The 12,500-nt window shown below is 41.4% G+C and overlaps 1 protein-coding gene across 6 annotated transcripts in view; it reads right to left on the reverse strand.

Moving 5' to 3' along the window:
• Window positions 1-12,500, reverse strand: part of akap9 (A kinase (PRKA) anchor protein 9) — a 151,018-nt gene that overhangs the window by 84,929 nt on the left and 53,589 nt on the right. For all 6 annotated transcript variants that reach the window (XM_067426426.1, XM_067426425.1, XM_067426428.1 and 3 more), the window contains 4 exons: window positions 11,343-11,463; window positions 8,906-9,110; window positions 1,494-1,548; window positions 536-691 (listed from right to left, as the gene is read on the reverse strand). In XM_067426426.1, coding sequence (XP_067282527.1) covers window positions 536-691; window positions 1,494-1,548; window positions 8,906-9,110; window positions 11,343-11,463 — 537 coding nt within the window. The remainder of the gene's footprint in view (window positions 1-535; window positions 692-1,493; window positions 1,549-8,905; window positions 9,111-11,342; window positions 11,464-12,500) is intronic.

Genomic DNA, 12,500 nt, shown 5'->3' on the forward strand with positions numbered 1-12,500 from the left:
CATGCTCTTACACACACTCATGCGCTCTTACACACACACACGCACACACACACACTCTTACACACACGCTTACACACTCACCCGCTCTTACACACACACACATACGTCTGGTTCACTATCTTTGTGGGGATTCCCCATAGACCTAATGGTTTTTATACCGTACAAACTGTACAGTATATTCCCCTACACTGCCCCTAAACCTACCGATCACACTCACACACACACACACACACACACACACACACACACACACACACACACACACACACACACGCACACGCACACGCACACTGCCCCTAAACCTACCGATTACATTCACACACACACAGCCCCTAAACCTACCGATTACACACACACACTCACACACACTGCCCCTAAACCTACCGATTACACTCACACTCACACACACACACTGCCCTTAAACCTACCGATTACACACACACACTCACACACACACACACACATTCTCACTCCATCACGGCATGAGCCGAGAACAGCGACTCACCAGAAACAAGCATCACTAAAATAAGCTGACCTTAGCGATCTGCTCCTCCAGGATGTGCTGCAGAGATGCGGTCTGAGGCTCCATCAGCTCCCCCTCACGCGAGCTCACACACGAGGCTTCCTGCCCCGCCTGCAGCTGCTCACGCCACAGACCCGCTGCTCCATCCACACACACTCGCTGCTCATCCTGAGGAGAGAGAGGAGAGCAGAATGAGTGAGTGAGTGAGTGTGTGAGAGAGAGAGACGAGGAGATCGAGACGCTCAGCACGCGCGTGAGAGAGCTGGAGCAAACGCTCATGCACAGGGTCTGTGTGTGTGTGTGTGTGTGTGTGTGTGTGTGTGTGTGTGTGTGTGTGTGTGTGTGTGAGATCGCGCCGGTATTTTGACCGGAAGTAATGGCGCTGGGAACACTAGATGAGATTCGTCTGATATGAGGTAAAATAACACACATACTGTTGTGTTTCTGTCAGAAAGCGATGGTTTCGTGTCTTCAGACATCAGTGTGTCTGCACGAGCCTCAGGGTTTAATATGGATTCGTATGTGTGTGTGTTTTACTCTCATAGAAATACACCCCACGACACGCATTATACGAGCAACGGCTGAGTTATAAATCTTCATTTGTGTTCTGCTTTCTACTGTAGTCGTTTATGTTACTACGGTCTCATTTTTGGGTGAACTATCCCTTTAACCAGGTGACCTGCAATACACAAAACATCCAGACTGTATTTCTAACAGTAAACGTAATTTATTAAAAAAATGTTAAACCAAATATCTTACACAAACTGTCCAGTGTTCACAGCCAAACCGAGAGTCCGAGCGAGTGTGTGTGTGTGTGTGTGTCTGAAGTGCGTTCATGCATGAGATCGTGTTGCGTAACGCTCCCTGATTCCTCTGAGATGTAGGGCAGCTCACTCATGCTCACACACACACACACACACACACACACACAAAACAGGAAATCTGGGAGAAACCCTGAGGTAAGACTGACCTGGACGTGTTCTCCTCGCACATCTCTCGTCAGGGGCGGACTGATGCTCGGCATGCTGGGAGAAAAACACACACACACACACACACACACACACACACACACACACACACACACACACACACACACACACACACACACACACACACACACACACACACACACACACACACACACACACACACACACACAGTGAGTGTCACAGGTCACAGCAACAGAAACACTGACCTCAAACATAATCCAGAGTGTCCCAAACGAGGACAAACCAAATTAAACCACTTACTAAAGTTGGCCTGCAGGTCATGTGACCACGAACCGAGAACATGCGAATGTGTCGTTAAATTAATGAAATATGAGCTGAGATCTCAAGGGAGGCTCGTTAGCTCAGAGGTTCGTTTTGGGAATCGCTGCCAAAAATAATAAAGGCATCAATCCCGGCGGTCAGATTCACTCGCGTCAGGAATAATAACTGCACATTACATGACAGCCCAGGAAAGACCAACGCCATTACACACACACACACACACACACACGAAATGGGAATCCGCTGGGGCAGATGAGATGCGCTTAGTTTGCACACAACGATGTTTCAAAATAAAATATGATTTATATTCCGGAGTTGCACACAAACTGCATTGCAGTCATTTCCCATTCTGATATACTGTCTTACTACAAACTCACCAGTGTACTCACACGAGTCAGATCTTAAACGCTGTGGGTATCGTTATAAAGAACAGATCTTTATATTTATGCAAAGAAATGCTTTTCCAAGCGCAGCGTCGCCCCCTAAGGGACACCATCTGACACACATCAGCTCTCAGGGAAGATATTCATGATCAAATCTCTTTCAAAACACGATCTTTCCTTTTCCTTTTCCTTTTCTCTGTATGTGTGTGTGTGTGTGTGTGTGTGTCTTCATCTAGCTTATGCTTAAGCTACAACATTAAGCATGTGTTTGACCTTCAGACAAGTATATTGGTCTTCCACTTGTCGAAGTAAAAAATTTGCTTGTCCAGAACTTTTATTTTTACTTGTGTGAGTGTGTGTGTGTGTTTGTGTGTGTGTGTGTGTGTGTGTGGTGTGTGGTGTGTGTGTGTTGCTTGTTTGGCAATACTTGAGAGGGCACAAATGTCCTCCCTTATATAGTAAAATATAAAAAACAACTCACTAGTTTGACATTGGACTGGTCCTCACTAGTTAAAAAGGCTTATAAAATCAGCCAGAACAGGTTTTTATTTAAAGCTATTGTTTTGCACATGTTTCTGGGATAGGGAGGTTGTGTTGGGCTGTATGTGTGTGTGTGTGTGTGTGTGTGTGTGTGTGTGTGTGTGTGTGTGTGTGTGTTGGGGAGGTTTAGGGATAGGGGTTGGGTTAGGGGGTCGAAAATATCATTAACCTGATATAAAATCAATGGAAGTCTATGTAATGTCCTCACTAATATAGCGAAACAAACCTGTGTGTGTGTGTGTGTGTGTGTGTGTGTGTGTGTGTGTGTGTGTGTGTGTGTGTGTGTGTGTGTGTGTGTGTGTGTGTGTGTGTTGTAAATATAATTTATTCTGAAGCAATATTCTCCCGTGTTCACTCAGCTTCGGCATATTTAAATCTGCATATTTGTGAATGTTTCACCTTTAATAATAAAGGGCATTTTCCCCTAATCTTAATAAATACAGGCTATGCTTCAGTTTTCATTTTAATATTCTTAAAGTTAGTTTCAAAAGCCTTCCAGTTGTGAGTATATTAGTATGTAAATGTGCGTTAGAGTAAGAGATTGCACTGTGCATTAGAAGCACGTCTTCTAACAGCAGATGTCTATTTTGTAGCTGCCTCTGTAACACAGGAAGCACACACGTTTATGTGTATCTTTTATTTATTATTTTTTTCCAGAACTTGTTTGACTCATCAGTGTTTTGTAAGTTTGAGCCATTTGTGTTTATTAAGGTCTTAAATATTCCCAGCCCTTTCTGTGATGATGTGTTTGCTTATCATAGGAAGGACTTCTACATTAGGGTAGTACCCATGTGGAACGGGTGTTGGAATCACTTTATATTCTTATTTTTATGAAACCGCAGATTTTGCAAGTTACTGAAATTTCATTGCATAAAATTGCATAAATATCCCACATATTCCATTGCATTTTTTTAGAAAACATGCCGCATAAAGGATTTTTTCCCACAACAATCACAAAAAGAGTCACATTTTTCTGGAAAGACTGATATATAGTTGTTTAATATCACTAAACTGCTTTAATTAAGTAGAAAAGTACATTTCGAGCCCTGAAAGAGACTCAACACATGCTATGGTGTCCTCAAGTCTTACTACAAACTCACTAGTGTGTATATTTCACCATATACATTAATAAAACGCCATGGGTATTTTCATAAGACGACAGATTTTTTCTATTTATGCAAAGCTCTGAATAAATAATGTCAGGAACGGGAGAGTTTCGAAAGCGCAGCGTCGCCCCCTAAGGGACACCATGTGACAGACATCAGCTCTCAGGGAAGATATTCATGATCAAACCTCTTTCAAAACACGATCTTTCCTTTTCTCTCTCTCTGTGTGTGTGTGTGTGTGTGTGTGTGTGTGTGTGTGTGTCTTCGTCTAGTGTATGCTTAAAACTCGGGCTGAAATTATGAGTAAAGTCATGGGTTGAAAAGAGCGGAAACTCTAAAGAACGTTCAGCATGGATCATGAGGTCAATCGATCATCACAAGTTTTTTATCCCACACACACACACACACACACACGTATGATTTATAAGCCTTTTGTAAAGTGGGGCCATGGGTAATGTCCTCATATTTCACCCTCTCCTGTAATACCTGTGTCATACCCATGGCATTATACACATTTGTGTCCTCATAGGTCACAAACACACACACACACACACACACACACACACACACACACACACACACACACATATATAAAGGCTTCCCTGAGAAGTGAGATCTGTCGTGTGTCCAAGAAAACAAGAAAATAATATTTTTATATTTGAATGCCTGTTTTTCCACTAGCTTTTTGTAAAAACAATTGTATAGGGTCGCTAACGACCCGAGGTGTGTAAGATTGTACATAAATATCTTTTGCACAATAATAAATGAATCTATAATGTCGAAATAGGTGCAATTCGCCTTTATTCCACAAGATGGCGATGTCTGATACGCACTGATGACGTGACGTTTCACTCATAGTTACCTCTGACAGAAAACGAAACTATAATTATAATCTGCAAAACTTGAAATGGCTCAGTGATTTACAGCAGAGAGCAAGAACTGAACACAATCAGATATTAGTGTCAGTGTCTCTGATGATGGATGTGCTCAAAAAGCCGTCAGCGAGTGAAATATTGATCTTGAAGATGTTGTAAATGAGTTTTGAGGATATGCGTGAGATGTGCAGGATACTGAAGGAGCTCTGATGAGGACAGTCACGCATTAAAGGGACAAAAGTGAGCCGTATTCAATATTTACATTTACACGATACACAAGCCCAAGATGTTCTGATCCGGAAAAACATGCATGATATGCACTGGATGCAGACGAAATGATTATTCAGTGTTTTGCTTTATCTTTAAAGCTCCACTGTGTAACTCTTTTAGTTTATTCTTAGCTAAAAGCACGTAGTTCTTTCAAAAATATATGTGCTCATTAATGTATATTTACTCCTTTCAAGTAATAAAGTATTCTCGTAAGTTTATAATATGCCGTTGTAAACACATACGGGTGAGGGGTTCGAATGCCGGCCGCCATCTTGCTCCTCCATCTTGAAAGTACAGTAGCCAAAGAGGGACATACCCGTAAATTCAAGCTTCGCCTTTCGCGTTTAACACTCGATGGCACCGTGTCGAATGTGAAGAGGGGGATTGCCGTGTTAATCTTGGACTAAATCAGCCACCGTAGGAGTTAAAACGAAATCAGAATTGAGAGGAACAGAAACTAATATTCACTGGATGGTCATAAACCTTTACACCGCTAGATGGGGGAAAATATCACACAGCAGAGCTTTAATAAACAGTTACGTCCAGTCTAACGATTCTGATTGGATTGTGTTGGTAATAGACACTATCCAAGAGCTAAAATAAGTGTTGTGCCTCTAATAAGTGCTTTTGATCTTCTTTTTGCTTTAAATGATATGCGGAAAATACAGCCACAGAGTCGTCCCACCACCTAACTTACATCGCAACCGAACGCTTCAAGCGCCTCCAAGCTCGCAAAAGTAGTTTTTTTTACTTTTAAACAGGAAAAGACGTAATTTTACCGTACATTTTTACAGCAGGTCTATTTGAACGGGATTATTAAATGGACTGCATTTATATAGCGCTTTTAACAGACCCTATGGCCATCCAAAGCGCTTTACATCTTGCCTCACATTCACCCATTCATACACCGACGGCGGTGTCAGCCATGTAAGGCTCATCCAGCTCGTCGGGAGCAGCTGGGGTTAGGTGTCTTGCTCATGGACACTTGGACACTTGGTCAGGTGGAACCGGGGATTGAACCACCAACCATTCGGTTTGTAGACAACCTACATGAACCACTGAGCCACTGCCGCCCCAAATTAGTATTACCCGAGGTCATTTTTCCGGACCTTTTTACAGAAACCCTAACCCTTTACCCCACGTCCCCATGCTAATCTAATCCTGTCCGAAGAGGGCTTAAGTGACTGTGGCAAGGGGGGCGTGGTTCAGCGAGGTCTGCAGCGGGAGAGAGAGCCGTGGGACGAGCGGTAAGTGAGTGGGTTGGACGCAGATTAATAACACCTGTCTCTTGTTCTAGTAATGAGCGCGGAGAGGGTATAAAACCTCGGCGGAACCAGAGACCAAGGAGAGAGAGAGATCGGACGGTTGTTGCGAAACCCCAGAGACTGAGTTGCCGGAAGCCGGAAGTGCCGACCCGGAAGTGATCGAATGTCTATGAGAATTCACACAGCAGTGTGTTGTTGAAGTTATACTAAGTTTTGACTATAATTAAAGAAGCATCAACCGTCCAGCCGACCCCCCTGTCCTCTTCCTTCCTCCTATTATCGAACTTTGTTACAGTGACACTTCAACATTTGAGAATATACAGTTTCCAACATTACTTTTGAATTCATCTTACATAAAATAGCCTAAAGTTTGAGATCAGAAATCTTGTGATTTAATGATTAAAACAAGAACAAATATCTGCCGATGTGTTCATAAAAATCACCTAAACTCAAATGAAAAGTAATTTTCATTCCCAATGACAGATATTTGTTGTTGTTTTAAACTCAAACTCACCTCATATTGTTCAATTTCTCAGAAAACGACTTAATTTAATTAAATGCATCTTGATTTAAGGATGTTTTGAGTTTCTGGAAAAACAAAAATCCTAATTGTTTGCAGTGCATGCAATTAAATTAAGTGCCCTATGAAATATGTTTTCTTAATTGTTTTAATTGTAATTATTCTGTGTACTCTGCTTTAATGGTTATATTATATTTGACTGGCTTTCGTTCCTCTTCTGAACACAAATTAAGATATTTTCAGAGATTTCAGTCCCTCCATTGACAGTTTTAGGCACTTTGACGCTTCATAACGTTCATAAAGAGATGGTCAACCTGATCGAGTGGATTATTCCAGATGTTTTGAAGAGATTCGATGGCTTTATATGAGGAAGGAAAGTCTTTAGGGCATTAGGATGAGGAAATGATCCCGGGATTCTCATTAATGGGTGCACTGGCCCTTTAAGAGTCTGACATGTTGATTTATGGTAACACTTCATTTTAAGGTACATCCCTTAATCCGACCCAATACCTACATTTAAACGCTACAAAAACTACCTTACTAACTATTAATAAGCAGTAAATAAGGAGTTTATTGAGGCAGAAGTCGTAGTTAATAGTGAATGTGTTCCCCGTACTAAAGTGTTACCTGATTCATTCATACAAATGTGATAAATCATTTGACATTATACAGTAAATGACCTTTTTGCGAACAGATTCTGCAATTTTGTCCTCATTCTCTGCATCACAGAAATCCTACAACCCTCATTTAAAGCCTTGGTATTGATTTAAGAATTTTTGCTCCAATTTAAGACGTTTTTAAGGCCTTGGATGGTGGAAGCGCTTCAGAAACCTGTGAGAAAAAGAGCCTCGAACAGCCGGATATCTGTTAATGTTTTAACAGGAGAGACTCGCTGGAAGGCTCAGGCTGAATTATGACTCCGGACGCCTTTTGTTTTCGCCTTTAGTGTGTAAATGTCAAACTGACAGCAAAAGAAAAGTTAAAAATGTCCCGCAGAGAAACTCAGACTTTAATTACTCCAACAACGGCCGCATTAATGAAGGAAGAGCCTCAGATTAGATGAGATGTTTTGTGTGTGTGTGTGTGTGTGTGTGTGTGTGTGTGTGTGTGTGTGTGTGTGACACTGACAAAAAATGATATCTCAATATTCTCCGGGATTTTATCAGATGATAATTAAACTATATTTTGCGGCGTGTGTTTATTGTGTTGGCCCCTTTGGCAGGTTATGGGGCAGTTATTGATATTCTTCATATTCAGGGAGGCAGTCAGTTCACAGAAATTATCTTTTCCAGTAAATTGTAAATAGATTTTTACCTTTAATGGGCATTTTTATCTTTATAAAACCATTTTTTCTAACCTAACTAAATGACCGTCTTAATGAGTGAGTCATTGAGATTCAAACGATTCATTCCAACGGCTGATTCATTCAGAAACAAAGCATTTGACTCTTAATGAGTGAGTCATTGAATCATTCACTCAACCGATTCGTTCATTCAGACGCCGCCGTGTGTTGCTCAGAGACGCAAAACTGTCCTGTGGCTTCGTTTTTAAACCATTTTCTTTGGCGAAAAACAGGCAATACTGTGTCTAAAATGTAAGTTAGTTAATATTAATTACTTTTTTATTGAACTGTTTGAACTTTTTGTGTGATATTAAGTTCATTAAATGATATAAATGGGTATTTTAGCCACTTATCTTGAATATTAAGGGGAATTATAAATGCATTTTAACTGAGTAAGTCTTGCAGTGAAAGTGTGAGCACTAAATGCTCAAGTGCACTAGTTTAAGCTATTACACTGCAAAATATGTTTTTCTTACTCAGTATTTGTGTCTTGTTTCTAGTCAAAATATCAAAAAATTCTTACATTAAGAAACATTTACTAGACAAGTAAAAATTATTGTCTTGTTTTGGGGAAAATAACTCAAAATGAAGAGAGTTTTTGCTTAAAATAAGATAAATAATCTGCCAATGGGGTGAGAAAAATAATCTTGTTTTCTGTTTGAATTAAGATTATTTTTCTCACCCCACAGGCAGATTATTTATCTTATTTTAAGCAAAAATATCTTATGTCGTTTTACTTATTTAGGAAACGAGACTAAACCCCTGCGTAAGAAGAGTGTGTTCTGCAGTGTGTCGGTCTGTATGCTGGACCTGCACAGCTCCTCCGCTCCGGTGAGCTCCGTCAGCCTCTGCTGCAGCAGGAGGATCTCCGCCATGAATCGCTCCTTCTTCTCCTCCATCTGCTGCTGATAATGGCTCTTCAGTCGCTCCATCTCCTGACGGTGCCGCTCCTCCATCTGCAGCGAACAATCAGCAAACTCAGACTTCAGCTGCTGGAGGCTCGGCTCGCTCGGATCTGGGGTTCACAAGAAAAGAGAGAGAGAGAGAAACACAGGTGTGTGTGTGTGTGTGTGTGTGTCTTTGTTTATATTACATTGTGGGGACCAAATGTCCCCGTAAGGATAGTCAAACCTGAGATCAGCAGCCAGCGGTCCCCACTTTACAAAAGGCTTATAAATCACACAGGAGGAGTTTTCATGAGAAAGTAAAAATGCAGAATGTTTCCTGTGATGGGTAGGTTTAGGGGCTGTGTGTGTGTGTGTGTGTGTGTGTGTGTGTGTGTGAGTGTGTGTGTGTGTGTGTGTGTGTGTGTGTGTGTGTGTGTGTGTGTGTGTGTGTGTGTGTGTGTGTGTGTGTGTGTGTGTGTGTGTGAGTGTGTGTGTGTGTGTGTGTGTGTGTGTGTGTGTGTGTGTGTGTGTGATGGGTAGGTTTAGGGGCTGTGTGTGTGTGTGTGTGTGTGTGTGTGTGTGTGTGTGTGAGTGTGTGTGTGTGTGTGTGTGTGTGTGATGGGTAGGTTTAGGGGCTGTGTGTGTGTGTGTGTGTGTGTGTGTGTGTGTGTGTGTGATGGGTAGGTTTAGGGGCAGTGTGTGTGTGTGTGTGTGTGTGTGTGTGTGTGTGTGTGTGTGTGTGTGTGTGTGTGTGATGGGTAGGTTTAGGGGCTGTGTGTGTGTGTGTGTGTGTGTGTGTGTGTGTGATGGGTAGGTTTAGGGGCTGTGTGTGTGTGTGTGTGTGTGTGTGTGTGTGTGATGGGTAGGTTTAGGGGCAGTGTGTGTGTGTGTGTGTGTGTGTGTGTGTGTGTGTGTGTGTGTGTGTGTGTGATGGGTAGGTTTAGGGGCTGTGTGTGTGTGTGTGTGTGTGTGTGATGGGTAGGTTTAGGGGCAGTGTGTGTGTGTGTGTGTGTGTGTGTGTGTGTGTGTGTGTGTGTGTGTGTGTGTGTGTGTGTGTGATGGGTAGGTTTAGGGGCAGGGGCAGTGTGTGTGTTTGTGTGTGTGTGTGTGTGTGTGTGTGTGTGATGGGTACGTTTAGGGGCAGGGGCAGTGTGTGTGTGTGTGTGTGTGTGTGTGTGTGTGTGTGTGTGTGTATGTATGTGTGTGATGGGTACGTTTAGGGGCAGGGGCAGTGTGTGTGTTTGTGTGTGTGTGTGTGTGTGTGATGGGTAGGTTTAGGGGCAGGGGCAGTGTGTGTGTGTGTGTGTGTGTGTGTGTGTGTGAGTGTGATGGGTAGGTTTAGGGGCAGTGTGTGTGTGTGTGTGTGTGTGTGTGTGTGTGTGTGTGTGTGTGTGTGTGTGTGTGAGATGGGTAGGTTTAGGGGCAGTGTGTGTGTGTGTGTGTGTGTGTGTGTGTGTGTGTGTGTGTGTGTGTGTGTGTGTGTGTGTGTGTGTGTGTATGTATGTGTGTGATGGGTACGTTTAGGGGCAGGGGAAGTGTGTGTGTGTGTGTGTGTGTGTGTGTGTGTGTGTGTGTGTGTGTGAGATGGGTAGGTTTAGGGGTGGTGTGTGTGTCTGTGTGTGTGTGTGTGTGTGATGGGTAGGTTTAGGGGCTGTGTGTGTGTGTGTGTGTGTGTGTGTGTGTGTGTGTGTGTGTGTGTGTGTGTATGTGTGTGTGTGTGTGATGGGTAGGTTTAGGGGCAGGGGCAGTGTGTGTGTGTGTGTGTGTGTGTGTGTGTGGCGTGTGTGTGTGTGTCTGTGTGTGTGTGATGGGTAGGTTTAGGGGCAGGGGCAGTGTGTGTGTGTGTGTGTGTGTGGCGTGTGTGTGTGTGTGATGGGTAGGTTTAGGGGCAGGGGAAGTGTGTATGTGTGTGTGTGTGTGTGTGATGGGTAGGTTTAGGGGCAGGGGAAGTGTGTGTGTGTGTGTGTGTGTGTGTGTGTGTGTGTGTGTGTGTGTGTGTGTGTGTGTGTGTGTGTGTGTGTGTGTGTGTGTGTGTGTGTGTGTGCTATTATACAACGGCTCGGAGAACTAATCTGTGTTTGGACTGATTTGAGATTCAATTATTTTAAATAAAAATAAAACAAATAAAACAGCTAAACTAAATATTTTATTTGTTGACCTACATGTCATGTGACCAAGAGAACGGTGAACGCGTGTTGATAAACTCCCTGATTTCCATTGGTCAGCAGCAATGACATCAGAATCTGTGCGGACACCGTTACCCATAATTCTTTCATGAGTGTGTGTTCAACTCTTTGATGCTGAAGGCTCTCAATAATAGATCTGAGACACCGGGGCTGTTTGATGTGCCGCCCACTGACCTGCGGGCTGACCTTTGACCCCCGGCTCTCCGCTGAGCGTCTCCTGGAGCAGCTCGAGCTGCGCGGCGTGAATTTGGGACAGGCTGATGCGCTGAGCCTCCAGCTGCAGACGACACTCCTCCTGCACACACACACACACACACACACACACACAGGTGAAGGAGTTAGGGTTAGGACCAATGGCAGGAGTCTGTGGGCGGGACTATCAGTTTGACTGACTAATCACAGGAGGTTGGGCAGAGAAAAGGCAGTACGAAAACCTGCCTGGAAACAACACATTTTTTTGCAAAATATCACATTCATCAAATAAAAATAAAACGCGTACTAATAAAATAATAAAAATGTTAAATTAAAATATATGAATTGTTTATTTTAAATAAAAATTATAAAATAAATAAAAATAAAACATACTAATTATAGAATAAAAATGTTAAAATAAAATAAATTGTTTATTTTAAATAAAAATAAACCATACTAATTACATTTTAAATAAAATAAATAAAATACAAATTAAAATAAATAAAATAGTAAACAATATGAAAACAAATCACGTTAGTGAAAACACGAATAATGCATAAATTATTTTTTTAAATAAAAAATAAAAATAAGACAATTACTAATGAAATACTAATTATATTTTAAATAAAATAAATAAAATACAAAATATACTAATAAATATTCAAATTAAAATGAATTATTTATTCTAAATTAAACATAAAAAATATATATATATATATATATATATATATATATATATATATATATATATATATATATATATAAAAACAAGATAGGTAAATTAAAAGATAAATTAAAAAAAATTAAAATAATAAAATAAAATTAAAACATACCAATTACATTTTAAGATATTAAATTAAAATAAATATATTATTTATTTTAAATAAAAAATGTATCAATAAAATAAAATGAAATGCTTTCAAATCCGTTTTGTGCCACTAATCTCACACCGCCTAATCTCAATCAATAATCAGAGCGAGGCTTCCGCATGGACATCTTGTGAGTCTTTATCTGAAACGATCATCTAAGAGAAGTGTTCAGATGAGCCAATCACACACACACACACACACACACACACACACACACATCTGTGGTTTAGCATATCATAAGCTTGAGAGGCTCTTTTGTACGAGACACAAA

This window comes from Pseudorasbora parva, chromosome 19 (assembly GCF_024679245.1).
Source record: "Pseudorasbora parva isolate DD20220531a chromosome 19, ASM2467924v1, whole genome shotgun sequence".
Lineage (NCBI taxonomy): Eukaryota > Metazoa > Chordata > Actinopteri > Cypriniformes > Gobionidae > Pseudorasbora > Pseudorasbora parva.